The sequence below is a fragment of the Pseudonaja textilis genome, chromosome 1 (assembly GCF_049901715.1).
Source record: "Pseudonaja textilis isolate UNSWEBS1 chromosome 1, rPseTex1.2, whole genome shotgun sequence".
Classification (NCBI taxonomy): domain Eukaryota; kingdom Metazoa; phylum Chordata; class Lepidosauria; order Squamata; family Elapidae; genus Pseudonaja; species Pseudonaja textilis.
In genome coordinates, this window is record NC_141990.1 from 144,438,536 (window position 1) to 144,457,659 (window position 19,124).

Genomic DNA, 19,124 nt, shown 5'->3' on the forward strand with positions numbered 1-19,124 from the left:
TGATGAGGGAATGACTTTGCGCTGCAGCTATCAGAGGAGCAGGAAGGAAAAACATCTTTGATTTGGGGAACTGGCACCCTGAAACTAAAAATTGGGCAGAATACAGGTCTCTGGGCTTGCACCTCAGAGTTTAGTGTATCACAAAACACAGCCTGTAACCAAATTTAAACTGGGGACTCAAAGCAGGTTATTTTCATATTAAATCAGGCTGCTAGCAACTTGCAAGTCTCAAGAGTGGGTGTAAATCTACATCAGGGGTGTCCAACCTTGGCAACTTTAAGACTTGTGGACTTCAACTCCCAGCATGGCTGGCTGCAGAATTCTGGGAGTTGAAGTCTACACATCTTAAAAGTTGCCAAGGTTGGACACCTCTGATCTAAATTGCTATGTATTCAGAATGAGAAACAACAAATGCAAGTCAATGACAAGAAACTCCCAATCTCCAACTTTAATCATTTAAAACTGTTGCTGGAAATTGGACCTGTGTAGCTACTGTGCAGGGGACAAACATTTGGCCACAGTTCTTTATCAAAACTCCTATCAGCATAAAGCCCCTCTGCTCTGCCTATGGCCAAATAGAAACACAATTACCCATTTTATCAATGTCTTTGTTCCTCAATTGGCCGCATTTTGGGCCATTATTTTCTAATGTCTAACATTTATTAGTTACTCCATAGCTAACAGCTCTCACAGTAGTGCACAATAAAAGGGCAAATAAAATCTGTCAAATCAAAGCAACGTAAACAAACAATTAAACAATCAATTAAATGCAGCCAAGCCTGAAACTACACAGGAAAAAACTAGAGCTGCCGCAGAGAGCAAACCAGTTAAAATATAACATTGCAGCCCAAATACCAGGCAACTAAAAGGCCTGAAAATAAACCTCCCGTCTGTAACACATCCATAACCTCTGGCCTCTCTGTATTACAAACTAGCAAATTATAGAAGCCAATGAACAGATCTTGCATACAGTTTGTTAGTTTTCTGATTATTAGACCTATATGCATCCACTGCATCCAAAAATTAACAGAAATCTTCTCCTTGCAGTGTGGATTAGAAATAGCCCGCTTCCTGTTTCTAGTCCATACTGTCAGTTCTGCTCAGTGCTTGTTGATGCACAATAGTGCTTAAGATTTTTGACTGCATGAAATGCCTTGCTGGATAAACAAAACAACAGCCCACGTGCTCCCTGCCAACCTCCCCGATTCTTTTAGGAGGGGTGCAAGGAGACCTAATTGTTTTAGCCCCAAGTATTTATGTATGCAAAATTAAATGTAATTTATTGCCAAAGAAGGAAAGCAAAATTTTGGAAGGGCACAATGCCTAAGTCAAAATTAGGGCTGAATTAAAATTACTCTATTGACCTACTAAAGTTACTGTAAAAGCAATGCTTAGTCTAGCATAATGTAAAAGAAAAAAGAAAAAGTGGACAGATTCTGACTTTCAACTACTAAACTTAAAATGTCAATGTTTTTGTGGAATATGAAAACATGTCAGTTTGCAGGTTGTAGTACTTCTCAAGCTCAAATTAGTGAAACTAAAGGAACATTTCTTAAAATGCAAAGTGATGCCCAAGATATAAAATAAGATATAAAAAGGCCATTTTCTTAAAATGCAAAGTGATGTTACATGCACATTCATCAAATCCAGAAACTCTAATAATATCTATTAGTAGAAAACATTCCATATGAGGGAATGTTGTCATAAGAATTGGCTACTTAAGGCTAATTTCTCAGGTGAAAAGAAAAACGACTCTCTTAAAAGAATATGTGTGGTCTCCTCAAAATTAAAAACAAACAAACCCCAGCCTGAATTACTGGTGGGCAATTCATCTTTTATACAAGAACATGTGGAAAGGCGCAGGTTCTACTTACGTGGATAGGCTGCCTGATAGTAATTTAATTAAATGACTGAAAGGAAGTTGCACACTGCTTACCACACAATATATAGCTTATTACTGGATCATTCCATAAATCGTTTCTCTTGTTTTCCAAACTGTGCTTCGCTACTGATGTGAATAGGTTCCACAAAATGCTTTATAAGAATAGTGTTAATCCAGCTTTTAAGATTAAATAATTGATGACAGCCCCTAAAATTCTTTTTTTGCCATCACACTTTTCATGCCATTTGGGCATTTCATCAGTAATTAATACCACAGCTCTTGAATTATGAGATATGAGTTGTTCTCCTTGTTTTTGGTGCACCTCCCTAAGGTAGGGCTTAACATACAAAAATACATATTCAGGCACACAAATAAAGTATTTTAGTGGGCGAAGAGTGTTATGTGCTTATTGGGGGTTGTTTACAGTAGCACATGATTTACAGCCTGCTCATACCATATTTTACCATTTAAAAACACATACATTTTTCCAAGAATGAAACACCTGAGATGCATGTGTGAAACAACATTTTATTAATATTCTACCAAAGAATGTATTCCCATTTGTATGTTTTATAAAGTACCAATTTCAGCATGTTCACTTTTATTTAGGCCAAGAAATTTTCTTTAATATCTTTCTTATTGACAATGTATTTAAGATGAACATTTTAAAAAAGAGAGAGAGAGGGTACACATAGTCATCTAGTTGCAAAATTATGCTTCCAGTCATTCCGAAGGCTTGAACAAAAATATGAGAGAAATTGATGATATCATCACTGCCCTTGAAATAAATTTTTGAGAAACTGCATTAGGTGAATTTTGGAAATGAAAATCTCAACAGCTGCAGTTTTAAAGGGGAAAAATACATATATTATTTTGTTCTTTGGTTAATTTCTGTTTTTTTGTACCATGTAACTAAAGAAAAAGAGTTAGAAATCTGGATAAGGAAATGCAACATTGTTTTTTATGTCACATTTGTGTTTAAATTGTTCCCAGTGTTACGAATCCTTACATTTATGCCCAAAATACAAAAAGGCAGTTTTAAAAAAATATTTTCCATGAAAATCAAAATCTATCCAGCAGTATAGAATGGTGCCCAACTTCAAGGTTTGTTCATTATTATTTAAACACATTTCCAGCTCTGTATCAGCTCATCATTTCTGTACTGCCTGATTCTGATACACCCTCACAACGCAAGGTTTCAGCCATATCTCTGCGGAAGATGGACATATTCTGGGTGAACCTGTAATCAAAGAGGTCACAAACATGTAAAATATCTTTCCTGTTAAATCATTTAGAATAATATAATCTGATCCATCAAACAAAAAGTGACAGAATTCCAAAAACAAAGATACAGATGTCTTTTTTGGCATCTATTATAAAATGATCAGAAATTACCAGTTATTGACAGCAGCCAAGACATCTCATTGTGTTGTACTTACACGTATGGTGTTCAGCTTTGTTCGGGTATTTTCTCACGTCATTATAGTTGTGCTTTTAAAGTTGTAGCAACGTTTCGGCAGAATCTGATCTGCCATCATCAGGCTTCTGAATTGGAAGCCAATACAGAAGCCTGATGATGGCAGGTTCGGGTGTTTTCCCACGTCATTATAGTTGTGCTTTTAAAGTTGTAGCAATGTTTCAGCGAACACAATACAGAAGCCTGATGATGGCAGATGAGATTCTGCTGAAACATTGCTACAACTTTAAAAGCACAACTATAATGACGTGGGAAAATACCCGAACAAAGCTGAATACCATATATGGATAGCTCACAAAATAAATGCACAGCATAAAACAAGATTTTCTGATGATCCAATAAGGATGATTCTTGATTCTTAACAAATGTACCTTTTCTTTATGTATACTGAGAGTATTTACATCAAGACAAATTCCTTGTGTGTCCAATCACACTTGGCACACTTGGCCAATAAAGTATTCTATTCTATTCTATTCTATTCTATTCTATTCTATTCTATTCTATTCTATTTCTATTTCAATTTCAATTTCATTCCATTCTAAACCCTCTTTTATACCATTAGAAACAAATTTTCAGCCATTTAATATTAGTGCAGCTTCCCAGACAATTGTACCAATTCTATGGCAGGTGTGGACATCTAGATGGTCTCCAGATGTTTTGAGCTGCCATTTTCATATGTTTGAGGTACTATGGTCAATGGCCAGAGATTATTCAACTGTTCTTCTGGACGACTCTGGATTGGGGAACTTAACTTCAAAAGATAATGAAGTATTTTAGCAAAGTAGCATTGCTTGTCAAAAATAGAGTTACTTCCGGATGATCACTCATCTTATAAGCGACTTCTTATATTACCTGCTGAGTGCCAATGTGGTTAAATCTTTTTGATGTTATCACTTGCATTAAAATATTATGAGAACAACAAAAATAGGTCATATCACTTCTGGGAAGCTGTTTTACAGAAAAGTGTTGAGGACTCAGAATAATAGTATATATATATATAATATGAAAGAATGAGAAATCACATGGGGTTCATTTTTTTAAAATGTAGTATTTTCCCCATATGCATGTCCTGTAGAATGAAAGATGATGTCCATATTCTGAATCAAGTCTCTAGGTAAAGTGACTGGACCAATGTAATGAGATACTGATAGACATCTTACAGGTGGATGAATACCAGAATTGGGAAATCAGAAAACCCACTTATTTTAAATAGTTGCATCCCTTTAGAAAGGAAAGGTATATAGTTTGGGGGTGCTACTGGAAGGTCTATGACAACTTGCCATGGCCAAATCGCCACAGGACAATTCAACGTTGTACTTATAGCTTCATTCAGTTTTATTATTGGTGACCATGTTTTCATTGAAATTATTGTACCTCTTGTTATTTCTGGATTGATTTTCTTTATTTTACTATTATTGACCATGGTTCTGTTGAAATTAATTTAACTTTTGTATCTGTTGAATTGTCCTGCAGCAAGTTGTCCCATGGTGAATTGTCCTGCAGAGAGTTGGTCATGTTGAGTTGGCTGTATGGCTGTTTGCAGCATCTTGAATCACGTGATCATGACTTTTGAGGGTTTTTGCCAGCTTTGGGGTTTACTTTTGGCTTCCGGAAACACCTGTCCACTAGGTTAATGGATTTGCTTAATGTCTGCCACAAAAAATGATGAAAATTCGAGTCCAGTCATATGATGACTTACAACTGCAATAACTTATAACTCTGGGCTCAATTACAGTTTTAAGTTGAGCAGCATCTGTAGGTGTTGAAGATATTTCCCCTTGCCACTCATGAATTCATTTATATTGTTTTACAAGTAATTTAGGAAGGATAAAGAAGTTTTAAATAGACTTAAATACCCCATTTTAGAAACAGCCGCACAAAACTATATATCCTCTCGAGGAAATATTTCCCAGTTGTCCTTGAAGCTCTCTGGAATGGCTTTAGGCAGCCCTTTCTTAGGCTAACTGACAGCATTTCTTCTGTGGAAGAAAGGAGATGCAATCCCACTCTCCCTCCCCCAAACCGCAAGACAGTGCCTTAAGCTTTCCAAGAAAATACAGAATATACATGCAATAAATAATAAAACATATCTGAATTTATAGCTTTTAACGTATGTTGTATAACCCACCCACCCACCCCCAATGAAAGTTAATGCATGTTAAATTTTATCATTTTACCTTTAAATATTTGTTTGGCTCACCTGTCTCTGTTTTTTACCACCAGGTTTTGCTCGACTCCTTCCATTAGGTTTCTAAAGCACTGATGAAGGAACTCTTGCTTTTCAGAAGGCTGGCTGTTTATCAAACTTGCCCTTAATTCACTGAAGTACTGACAAGACAATGGGCAAAATAATACAATAAAAATGACTGAATTTAGTGGATCAGTGATTGTCAAACCCTGACTACAAAGCAGTTCAGTTTGGGGAGAATGATTGCCTAATTTCCACTGCCTTTCAAGACGATACTGTTCTATGGTGGGAAAGATGTCTCAAGATGATTTAATCCAACTTACAGCACTGGGACATTCACATAGATATTTTTCACCTATTAAGCCACATTAAAACAACAGCTTGAGAAAATATGTAGGTCCCTTGTATCCCAGTGCCAACAGGGCAAAAAGGACAGGATTAATGGAGGACAGTCCAGAAAGTGCTAGTTGCATTTAAGTCATACAAAAATCGAAAGACACCGAGTCAGACGCAGGATTTTAAAAGATGGTTTATGTTACACATTAAATAATAGAAATAGCAGGAGCATTCTTTTTATTTGGTATGTATTTATATCTAAGCACATATTGTTGTTAGTCGCGAAGTTGTGTCTGAGCCATCGCGACCCCATGGACAATGTTCCTCGAGGCCTTCCTGTCCTCTACCATCCCGCACAGTCCATTTAAACTCACGCCGACTGCTTCAGGGACTCCATCCAGCCACCTCATTCTCTGCCGTCCCCTTCTTCTTTTGCTCTCAATCGTTCCCAGCATTAGGAGGCTCTAAGATCTACTTATTCCTCATACAACCTCCCTGTGCTTGAGTTAAGAGGGAATGGCCCAAAGGCAGATTCAGAACCCGAATCTCCTCTATACCAGCCCAATAATAAAACCAGGAATGCCCAACTCCAGGGCTGTGTGGCCTGATGGAAACCGGATCGTACAAGTGCAAAGGTTCATTTGTGTAAGTGTCGAGTGAAACCATCCTCTTCTCCCCCCCCACCTCAACCTCGGTCTGCAGAACTGGAAAGGATGGGGACCACTGCACTACAGCATACAGGCTACATAGGAAATTTTGAGCACTTCTATAATTTCATTTTATCCCCTGGCATTAGTGACTTCTTGCAATTGTATTTAGTTTTTTTAAAAAAAGAGCAATGATTTACTAATATTAATCCAGAAATAAAATCCTAAAATATTTCTAGATTAGAAATTTTGAAAATTAGTACATCTGCTGTAATAGCAATAACAACTCTGCAACCAAGCACATCATCAACATGAAGTCCTCCAGTTGAACATACATTTCCATAATCTAAAGTCAGCAATGTAAATGGAAAAGTTCATTATATAATCTACTGCAAGGTTCCTGCACATTTTCCAGAAGGAAATTAAGCAATGTACTTCCACGAAAATGCCACTGGCTTTGCAATGAAAGTGAAATAAAGTGGCTCCAATTACCATACGGCTGGGTTTTTAAGGAAACAGCAGTGAATGTTACAAGCACATAGCATATTTGTTGCTGGTTGTCACCCATATCTTCAATAAATAGATTTCTTAAAAAATCATCCATCCCCACACTGCATTTAAACCAGGCAAACTCAGAATCTGCTCAGGATTTGTAGATAAATAATGCCACACAGATACATTTTACGATGAACCTGTTCCATGATCATTAGAATGCAATATTGGTCCAGAAGAAGGAAAATTGTGCTCGTCTCATATTTCTTACTATTCATGATTGCACAGCTATATTTCCTTGTGAAATATTTAATTCCTTCTTACACTAAAGCTGCTAAAATCAAAACCACATAATTAATATAGAGCCAGGCTAATATTTAATACTATAAATCAGAGACATTGGCTAAACAAAAGTATTGCCAAGAACAAGATTGGGAATGCATAAGACTACTTATTTCCACCTTTTATAATGATGCAGTGACTCAGGGCAGATAGAAAATGATTAGTTTTCCTCCCAAAGTAGGAAATATTGCTTCCATCTATAAAGGGATAATATTGTGATGTCATAAACTTTTTCTAAACACTGAATTTGCCCTTATTCCCTCTCAATCATTTTAAAAGAACTGCTTCTCGTATGGAGCTTGGATTTAAATCACAATAATACACCAAGAAGATGAATGACAGTGCTATTGGATATGGTTAAAATTGGATCCTTCAGCACAGGTGAATGATGAGGCGGCGCTTCTATACTTGATATATTTTCTTCTTCTATTAGTTTCCTACCAGAGCTGGGATTTCAGTTTGAATTTTAATGTATGCGGCTGCTGCTAATCTTAGTGTCTTATATTTTCCCAGCACCATCTTATTGTATAGACAATTCATTCTCCAAAGCAGTAATGCACTGCCACTTGTGACTGCCCAGGAGATAAATAGATTTGGAATAAAGTCAGAACTTGCATTGAAGTATGGAGAACACTCCAGGTCAATATCATCAGAAACAATCCCTTAGCATCCGCTGCAAGCTTGTACATGTACAGAATAGCTGATACTGTATTGTACTGCACTGAAAGAAACAGCTTTCTTTCTGGTATCCAACTTCAGCTTGAAGTCCAGATGCCATGTGCAACCCTTGCAAAATCCAGTGGTATGAAAAATACCAGAATCATTAGGAAAAAGTATCAATGACTAAAAAACCCCAAAGGTTTTAATGGTAACTTGGAAACTTCAGAATTTTTGTTGGGAACTGTTTTCTTCGACGGCTCGGGTACAGGGAGTTGCTTGAATACAGGTGAAATTTTTTGAAAAACACTCATTGCATCCAAGTCTGAACTATCCCCAGGACAGTAACAAAATGAACTGCACTAAAGGTTTGGGATAAATACATATCGACATCAAAACATTAAAACAAGTTTATGCATACACTGAGTATACAGTGAGCCTGCTTGTTCCATAAAAATAAAGGAAAGGACACTTATTTGCAAAGCAGAAGAATAAATGAAGAGGCTGCCCTGAGTATGTGAGATCATCTCCAATCTTATGGAACTACTCAACAATCAATATGAAACATTTAAGAGAAAATATTGTGCCATACTGATCAACTATGGCATGATGGGAGATCACAATTCCAAAACATAATACTGTATGAAAGTATGGGCTGATGGCCAAGTTGCTACTTTACTGGATGATATCAAATTACAAATGATAATTTCCTAAGAAAAATATGCTTTCAACCCTGAAGATCAAACTTTCCAGCCAGGTCATAATAAATTCAAATTGCTGCTAACCAATCATCTGTAGTTCCTCTTTTAATTCTTACTTATCACAAGTAACTGATATGTATTACTGGGTATTTCTTCTATCACTGCAGAAGAACAAGGCTGTTCTGAGATGCAACATACAACATCTCAGCTCTAGGAGTTCTCAAAGGAATTGTTGGTCACCCTATTCTATTCTACATAATAATAGGCACTAGGGGTTTCAAAACTCAAGGCCTGCGGGCCACATCCGGCCCACGGGGTGCTTAGGTCTGGCCCATGGGCACCTCTGCCAGCGAAAACTGAGCTCAGGGAAGCCAGGTGCCTCTGCCAGTGAAAATGTAGCTCAGGGAGGTCGTGTGTGGTCTGCCCAGGCTCCATTTTCGGCCACAATGGCCTCCTGCAGCACTCTGCCAGAGAAAACAGAGCCTGGGGAGGCCTCCCTGAGCTCCATTTTTGTTGGCAGAGGACTGCAGGAGGCAGTCACAGTCGAAAATGGAGCCTTGAGGGTGACGTCAAGCTGGCCATGCCTCCCTGGCCCCCCAAGGTCAAACACAACCCTGATACGGCCCTCAATGAAATCGAGTTTGACACCCCTGCACTAGGTTGAAGCCATCTGAGTTAGAACCTACTTTGACCTCCACTCAAATTTAGGATTGAAGCTTTCCACTGGGTTATCTATTACTGGAGATGAATGACGTTGTGCAATCTCCCAGCAGCTCTTAATATAATGGGAATTTTGGTGAGTTATCACAACAATAAAATAATAGAAATAACAGCTATAAAATGCAGACAGTAGCTTGTGATATTCTGCATGTGTGGAAATGAATGCTCATAAACCAAGTGTCATGATGCTCATCTTAGACAAGTCATGTATGTTTATCTCATATTTAAGGAAGGCAATGGATTCAACAGCTTTTGCAATCAAAGCAGGGCAACATAAATTCAAGTTTACACTTTTTGAGTATTTTCATTCAGATTCCCTTAAAAGGGAATACAGAATTCAGTTTTCTTTTTTAGCAGAATCTAGGGGTAAGTCCACAAGTAGATTTGTGCCATTTATAGTTATGGGATACTTACTTTTCCATTGAGGAGTATGAGACCCAAGAGTGGTCTTGATACAGACCACTGATTTCTACAATCCTCAAAAATTATAGTGTTCATAAGGATGGACATCATCTGAAAGAAAGAAAATATTTTCTTCAGAAAAATATATATGCTGAAATATTTAATATGCTCATTATACATCTTTGACCCACAGTTCTGGAATTTTTATGTAGTATGAGGCTTAAAAACAGACAACAAAGCTCTTCTGGAATATTATTATTACCTTTATTGTCAGAGTGCAACATGTGTACAATGAGATTGGCTGAGCCTCCTTTCGTGCACTTCCCCCAAAACACAACTCACAGTGAGGACAGAAGTCCCCAACCCAGTTCCAATCTTATTACACTATGTGGACTTGTTGCACAACGTGCCGGCCCCGCAAGTCTATCATACTATGTTGACATGAAGTTATTTTCCATTCAGAAATCTGACAGCCCACGGGTAGAAACTGTTCTTCAGCCTGATGGTGTGGCTGGCTATGCTTCTCTATCTCCTATCTAATGGTAGGAGAGTGAAGAAGTGCTGATTGGGATATGAGTTGTCCCTGAGAATTTTCCTCACTCTTCTAAGGCAGCGAGCCCTAGCGATGTCATCTAGTGGTATCAGGGAACAGCCCACGATATTTTGTGCTGTGCTCACCACCCTCTGTAATGTCTTTCTATCAGCGGCTGTCAAGCCAGCGTACCACATTGTAATGCAATATGTGAGGATGCTTTCTATTGTGGATCAGTAAAAGGAGGTCATCAGTCGTTCCACTTTATTCTTTCGCAAGACCCTAAGGAAATGGAGTCTCTGTTGGGTCTTTCTGGTCACCTGGGTTGTGTTGATTTCCCAGGTAAAATCTTCACTGAGGTAGATTCCCAGGAATTTAAAGGAGGAAACTCTCTCCACACAGCCCCACTCGATGTAAAGTGGGGCGGGTTCCCCTCTCTTCTTCCGGAAGTCTAACACCATCTCCTTTGTCTTGCTGATGTTTAGGTGCAGGTTGTTTTCTAGGCACCATGAGGATAGTTTTTGAACCTCCCTACTGTACACTGTTTCGTCTCCACCTGTAATGAGACCCAATATGGTAGTATCATCTGCAAACGATCACAATGGATGGGTCAGACAATACATAATCATGTGTGTACAGTGAGTACAGGTAGGGACTGAACACACAGCCCTGTGGGGAGCCAGTGCTAAGCTTCAGGGAGGTGGATGTGACAGACCCACACCTCACTGTTTGTGGTTGGTTCCTCAGAAAGTCTTTGATCCAGTCGCAGATGGAAGAGGGAAAATCCAAGTCAGTCAGCTTTTCAATAAGGATGCTTGGCAGGATAGTATTGAAGGCCGAGCTGTAGTCAATGAAAAACATCCTGACATAGTTTCTGGGTTTCTTTAGATGGCTCGCGACAGAATGTAAGGCAGTAGCTATGGCATCATCTGTTGACCTGTTCCCCCTGTAGGCAAACTGATGTTTGTCAAAGTCTGGTGGGAAGCATGTCCTAAGGTATTGGAGAACCAATCTTTCGAAGCATAGAAAATATACAAAATATTAAGGAGAAAATTTATAGACAAAGAATTGTAAAAAATGATTATTCCGAAATCAGTCGGTAATTACTTTCTGTTACCCTTCAGGTAAATATTTGCACAGCCTATTAAGAAATACTGGATCAGTTCTGGGCAGGGTGTAGTTAAGTATTTTGAAGATACTTTTATTATTGTCCATAATTTGCTTTGAAATTTTAAAGCCCTGCCTCCAAAACAGTACAAAATAAACAAGCAAAGAATGCAGAACCCTCACATTGACGGCACAGTACCCTTAGCACAAACAGCAGATAATGCTTAATCAGGTTTAGAGTATTACACTTATAAAATCTGTCCATTAAGCTGTAACATACTACTGCTATAAATAAAGCATCCAACCCAATATCAAACACAAAGAAAATGTGGAAAACCTTAAATTATTTTTCCAAGGCCAAGAAGTAACAGTGAACTGAGTCCCTAGAGAACTAACCATACACTGCAAGCCAGACTGTAATAACTGCCCAAGAATAAGTCAAACAACATGTTTCACTAAATGAAAAGAGATATTCGGAGCCCTGCAAATCACTCAGAACAAGGAAATTATCAAAGATTACTTGAAACTTCAGCACAAAAAGTACACTGTAGAATAAAAGCAAGGCTTCACTTTATTGCTGCCAGTACATGTGGAGAGCAAGCCATCATCCAAGCCCATAAAAAAGTGACACAATGGATCGTGTATGCAATATGCTAAAATGCATTCTCTATATACACATATCCCAATATTAAAATAATTTTAATAATTTGCCTGTGGGAAAATAAAGACATTTGTACATTATTTTGATATCAAATCTTCTACCATAAAAGCTCAAAAGATCAAAAACAAAGAATATACTTTTTGTTGCTTTTATATTGTATACGGATGCTCTGTCAATCCATCTATTAATTCATACATTGTGGTGATTTACCTGAAAAAAAACAAACCCTGGGAACATCTCTGACTAATTCCTATCACAATATTTTTAAATAAGATATTTCGCCCCAGCAATAATTTTTTAAATCAGCTCCTTATTTGGGGACATAGGCTTAACAGTATTAAGATTCTGGCTACAAATATGATATCTTTGACTTGTTGGACTTTAACAACATGCTTAGGACATTGTGGCGAAACAACATGCTTAGGACATAGGGTCCTCATAGACTGTGGATTCTAGGGAACGTAATTCCATTTCTAGCTGTGGTGGAAAGTCTGAGAATGGAGAAGAAGCTGTGGTGGAGGAAGAGAGAAAATAATGAATTCTTCTCCAGTAGACCATTTCCTGAGGGGGGCAGTTGGCAGAGCAACTCCAGAAATCCACTGCTTTAGCTAGCCACCTAAACTTCTCTCTGGGTTCACTCGATCCACCTTTGCAGTAGATCAGGGGTGTCAAATTCAAGGCCTGTTGGCCTGCAGGACCGCCCTGGAAACAGCAAAGGACTGCCCCGCAGTGCCTCTGTCAGCAAAAACTGAGCTCAGGGGGGTCACACGCAGCCTTCCTGGGCCCTGTTTTCAGCCGCGACAGCCTCGGCAGAGAGCTAGCAAAACTAAAAACAAAACAAAAGGAGAAATGTTTTGCATTTGAGCATGCAAGAAGGAACAGGAAAGGAGAAAAGGAAAGAGAAAGAAATAGAAAGAAAGATGGGAAGAGAACAAGGAAGGAAAAATAAGGAAAGAGGGAAAGGAAGAAGAAAGGAGAAGAGGGAAAGAAAAAGAAGAGAAGACGAGAAAAGGAAGGAAGATCATGAGAGTGTGGTAGGGTCTGAGGGAAGTTCTGCCTTAGCATGTGGCCACCACAGGTGCCCCTGACACGAGTGACGTCAAGCCGGCCTCCCCCTCCCCTGGCCACACCCACCATGGCCACACCCACCCACTCCGAGCTCAAACACAACCCTGATGTGGACCTCAATGAAATTGAGTTTGACATCCCTGCACTAGATAATGCTAAGAATCATTTCTATTGGAATCATAATTTGAATTTATCAAGCCTGAATCAAAAATCTGTTTTGAATGTTATAAGTATATTTAAAAAAGAAAAACAAATTATTAAAGGATAAATGTGATTTTATACTTTAACTAAAGTCAAAAGTGAGTTTTTAAGAGTCAGGTTAGCATGGCTGTCTGGTGCGTCATGGAGGGTAGGCTATTCCACAAAGGGATGCACCCTCAGAGAAAAAGTGATAATCCAGATGTTGTAGCAGGCCATTGTTCCATATTTGTAGTAGCTTCTAAGAAACTAATTAAACTGGAGAGAAACCTGAAATTTCAGGAAAATTTTTAATGAATGGAGAATACGAACAAAATTTAGAAATAAATGAACGTTTGCATGTGTATGCACGTACAAGGTTAACGTGGAACATTTTACACCTGAGTTAGCACTCTGATGTTGTTGCTATAAAAGAGGAGGGGAGAAAGATGCCATTGTATGCGGCTTTTCGATATTCAAGATAAGGGAGGTAATAACAGAGTTTTCCTTTGCTCCACTTAGACCTTGGAGAGGGAGAGCACATGCCATGTCTAATTTTGAGTATAATATTTTATGAAAGTACCAACAAATTCAAAACGATTCAGATGAAGGCAACAATGATAAGAGGTTTTTGAATAGTTCACAAGTCAAGAAAACCCGAAGAAAATGAAAAATTTGAATTTATTGCCTGTCTTTTTCATAGGTGAATGATCCAGAATTGAGCATTGCCCTCTGGATTGAACCTTGATGAAAGGTAGGTCTCTTTATTCCAGAAAAAAAGTCAGTTTCTCTAGTAAAATAGATTGAAGCTATGTGGGAGAATTGAAGCTAAACATGTAATTAGCAGAGTAAGGTAACAATTTTTAATATTGCAGCCACGTAAATAATACTCCTAGTGCACCCTATTAACATTGCATTTTATAATCCGCCTAATCAGATTACTGTATTTTTAATTACTGTGTATAGATATTCGTATTCCTATTCACTATGATAAAGATGTAAAAGCATATCATGTGTCATCTTTTACAATTAGCAAAGAAGTTCAAGCTCTTCACCCGAACTATCACTAGCTCAAACAGAAATAAAAATAACAGCTCCTGCAGTGTGGATCCTCATGTACTGATCACCATAAGCAAACTTCTATTTCATTAGCAGACCGTATTTATTCTTTATTACATTATACTCACATGCATACACACACTGTATTGTACTGATCACCATAACCAAACCTCTGTCTCATAGCAGACCATATTTATTCTCAAAAACCACCCAGCCAGTTGTGGGATCACCAGACATGGAACCACAGCAGAGGGACGAAAGAGCCCACGGCTTACTGATGCATGCCCTAAGGCATACTCTGTGCTGGGGCGATGGCACTCATATCCACAGAGATGGCTCTGCCTGCCACCTCTGGCACGCGTGCCAAAGGTTCGCCACCAGGGGCCTAGGCTGTTCACAAACAAGCCTAGGAAAACTCTATTTAGGACCTCAAAGGCCAGCTTGGATAGAGACCCCTGTGATATAAATCAGTATGAGACAAATTTAATATGTTCAGCACTTCATTCTTCAATTCCCTATTAGTACATATTAACAACTGCATCAATCACAAACTGCTGTGCATAGTTCCCACACATTGTTCATCATCGGACAACCTTATTTAATCGATTGACACTGATTGTGGGAGTTTGGAGTTACATGTAGTCTAGGACCAGGTCAAAGTAGATTTTGAATGAGGCCCACACTGAAGGACTTTTCTTTGAAAATTGGTTGAAAGAGACAGGTGTCATTAGCACTACAACAACAAAAAATTATATAATACAGGGAACGTAAGCCCCAGTGGCCACTGGACTAATGTATAGCACTTCAGAAAATAAATGGGACTCACATGACGTAGTGCCAATGTGAGTATCTGATGTTTCTATGACCCTCGCAACCAATTCCATACCTGAATTCTATACACAGTAAACAAAATGAAACACTTCATCTATAGGCAAGTAACAATGGTTCCTAGTAAATATTTCCTGAAACAGATTAATTTGGAATTGACCTGTCCATTAGATATAAGCTTCTTAGACAAGTTAATGTCATTACATGGAATCATCATACACAACACATGGACACATCCAAGTACTGAAGCAATACTTTGGTCATTAAATTGTTTATTAATTCCCCCCCAATAAATTCTTTACTCTTACATTTCAAGATTTATTTCTATTAATGAGGATCATACCTATTATCAGAGAATCAAGAAGTAAGGTTTGTTTATTTCATCAATAATTTCCTTAATTTTCCCCAAAAATTTAAACTGTGTTGATGCTGAAATTTTCTATCTAGAGGAAATATTTATGACAGGTAACAGATGATAGAAAAGTATCTACTGGATGTTTTGTGGAGAATTTGCAAAAAAACTGTAGAGTTTGTCCAATACCTTTATAGAAGAAAATAAAACGATAGTTTTATGTAAAATGTGTGATTCTATACTCTATTTTTCCTCCTATTTTGCACTTGATCCCTATTTAATCAACCTCGGAGTCCGGCTCGGAGCTAAAACATTTCTCTTCTAACCAATATAGATAAAAACAAAACAGAACAAAACAAAACCCTTCTAGCAGACTGAAGAAGATCCAATTTCAATCTCTGGGAACTTAAAAAAAAAGGGGGGGGGGAAATCTCAGGGGTAAAGATATTCTTCTGCCTGAGGCCCTGGAAAGCTGTTGCCTGTGTCACAGAAAATACTGGGAAAGATGGACCCAACAGAATGTACATATGGAACCATTATTTAATTTAGCACCTTTAAAACTCAAAGAAAAAGTCTCACCATAACCTTTATCTCATCCATTTGTTTCTAGGGTGTATAAAGATAAAAGTGGCACTCCGTCTTGCATTACCTTGTACAATTGTAACTTGTCATATAAATAATGTCCTTTGTACCAAAGTAGAGAATATTTCATAGAGGATAATCAAAAATTCTCAGTGTAAATCTTGAGAAAAAAACATTATGTCATCTTGGTCAAACCAGCTGCTAAGAGCTAATTTCAATCAATCAATCAAATTTATACACCACCCAGCTCACAATATAAATGACTGGTAGATTTACAATAAAACAGAGAATAAAACAAATGAAAAATATACAAATATTGTTAAAAGGTGAGGAGGGGATCCTCAAGGCACCAGCCACCCCAAGGACTATATACTACTCTTTGATCCCCATGGTAGTTGGCAGAGCCAGGTCTTAATGCTCTTCCACAAGGCCAAAAGGGGGGGGGGCTTAAGTTCTGCAAACCACTTTAGATGTAAGAAGTCCTTATCTTAAGCAGCACTTTATTTATATTTATACACAATATGCAGTAGTACATGGGAAGTAGTGGTGGGATTCAATTTTTTTTTGCTAACGGTTCTGTGGGCGTGGCTTGGTGGACATTGCAGGGGAAGGACACTGTAAAATCTCCAGTCAGAGGTGATATTTGCTGGTTCTCCAAATTATTCAAAATTTCCACTACCAGAACTGGCCAGAACCTGCTGAATACCACCTCTGATGGGAAGGGGTTAGTAAACAATGGATTCAAAAAGAATTGCATTTCAGAAGGTTTAGAAAATGCCAGCCAGCTATTCTGCAGAAAGCAAATCTATCAATGGAACATAGATAAGTAGAAGGGAAGAGAAAACAATAACAGCAAGTTTCTGTCTTTCCCCCCCAAATTAATGAAAGAACCTCTGGTTCAACAGTAAAATTGCTTAATGGTGGATTATTTGAATAAGCAAAGGAAGGAGGACAACATTAGGATCATCCTTAATTTTAAAAAAAATACATTTCTCTCCTGGAATTCGGGTTTGATGTTAAGGCACAAAAACTGGACACAAACTGTCACAAAGTAGAAGTACAATACAATCTGTTACATCTTTGAAGGACCTTTGTCCTCTTTACAATTTTAAAACAGGAGTAAAAATTCTGAAGTCCTCTTTTTAGCTTTCAACATTTGCAAGATATTCTTGTAGCTTCAGCAGTCCTCAAAATTAATTAAAAACAACATGTTGTGGTACCTGCTCTTTTAAAAAAATTGCATTTGCATTAAAACAATATTGTGAACTTAAAAAAATTAGGGCAAAATATAAGCTAATATCCCTTTATGAAATGGAATAGGTATGCTAGAAAAAGGCAATTTAGATCAGAGAAAATAGACCCAGCCCTTTTTCCTGCTCACTAAACTGCCATTCCTCAAATGATTTGTTCCAGAATCAGAATCTAAATCTGTATTTTTAAAGAAAAGATCAGTCACTTCTCTACTTTTGAGTATTTGTTTTCTGTAAGAAAGAAATATGAAGTGTATCCTTTGCAAGCAATATAGTTTGATCTTAATGTCTTTAAACTTTCCATCTTTCCTACTTCCAGGATGTATTGGAACTGCAGTCCCCAGAATTCCCAGTAAAACCATACGAACAGATTGCTTAAATGTTTTTACTTTAGCCTTAACTACACAGAAAAAGACATGGCTATCAGACTTCTCCCTAGCAAGCTAGACTGAAAGCAGGTGAATAGGTATCTTAGAAATTCAAGAATTTCTGCTGTATTATAAAAAAAGCTAAAGAGCCATTATGAAAGAATTCCAGTAATAGCTCTATATCAAATGCATGTTTTATTTTCACTATATTCGATGTTCAAATCCTTGTTCCTGATTCTCTTGTCCTCATGTAAAGGATTGGAACTGAAACTCTTTTGGATGGGATGAGCATTTCTCATAAGTTTTCATTTTAAATTTTTCGTAATATCAAGTTCTGGTCTATCCCTCTATTTGTTCTGTTTGTGTGAGAATTATCTCTGCTTATCCCTCAGCGAAAGACTATGTATTTTGAATGCAGAAAGTCTAGCATATCTAATTAAAAGGATAAAAGACAAAGAGATAAAAGCTTAGGAGAACAACTATTATCTTGGCCGAATAAACTACTGTATATCAAGAGCAGGCAATCTTTTTGGGATCCAGTTTTGGTCACTACACTATAAAAAAGATGTTGAGACTCTAGAAAAAGTGCAGAGAAGAGCAACCAGGATGATTAGGGGACTGGAGCTAAAACATCTGAAGAATTGTTACAGGAACTTCACTAGTCTAGTGAAGAGAAGGACCAGGGGAGACATGATAGCAGTCTTCCAGTATTTGAGGGGCTGCCAAAGAGAGGAAGGGGTCAAGCTATTTTCAAAAGCACCTGTAGGCCAGACAAGGAATAATGGATGGAAACTGAACAAGGAGAGATTTAACCTGGAAATAAGGGGAAACTTTCTGACAGCAAGAACAATCAACCAATGGAACAGCTTGAAGTTGTGGGAGCGCCATCACTTGAGACTTTCAAAAAGAGACTGGACTGCCATTTGTCAGAAATGGTGTAGGGTCTCCCACTTGGAGGTAGGGTTAGACTAGATGACCTACAAGGTCCCTTCTAACTCTGTTAATCTATCCCCAAATTACATAAGTCAATAGGTCAGAGCCTAACCTGGCCTTTAACCTTAAAGGACTCTACTCTTCCCACAATGCTACGTAGTTGACGTTAAAGTATCTTTAATGTAAGTGAGATGGCTTTTTTCTACAGATATTATCAGAGTCAGAAAAGAAAAAGCACAACTGCAAAGTGTTTCTGGGAATGAGTATAGGGAGAATAGCGAGAGTGGCATTGGTGCAACTATTCAGAAAAGACTTCCCAAACCTGCCCACCTCTGAAAGGGATGGAAAAAAATCAGATATAAG

At 38.0% G+C, this 19,124-nt stretch overlaps 1 protein-coding gene across 3 annotated transcripts in view; it reads right to left on the bottom strand.

Moving 5' to 3' along the window:
• Positions 1-2,396: 2,396 nt before the first annotated feature.
• Positions 2,397-19,124, bottom strand: part of RANBP17 (RAN binding protein 17) — a 182,129-nt gene continuing 165,401 nt past the window's right edge. For all 3 annotated transcript variants that reach the window (XM_026710357.2, XM_087918698.1, XM_087918703.1), the window contains 3 exons: positions 9,857-9,955; positions 5,560-5,687; positions 2,397-3,122 (listed from right to left, as the gene is read on the bottom strand). In XM_026710357.2, the coding sequence (XP_026566142.1) occupies positions 3,026-3,122; positions 5,560-5,687; positions 9,857-9,955 (324 nt within the window). In that variant the 3' untranslated portion in view covers positions 2,397-3,025. The remainder of the gene's footprint in view (positions 3,123-5,559; positions 5,688-9,856; positions 9,956-19,124) is intronic.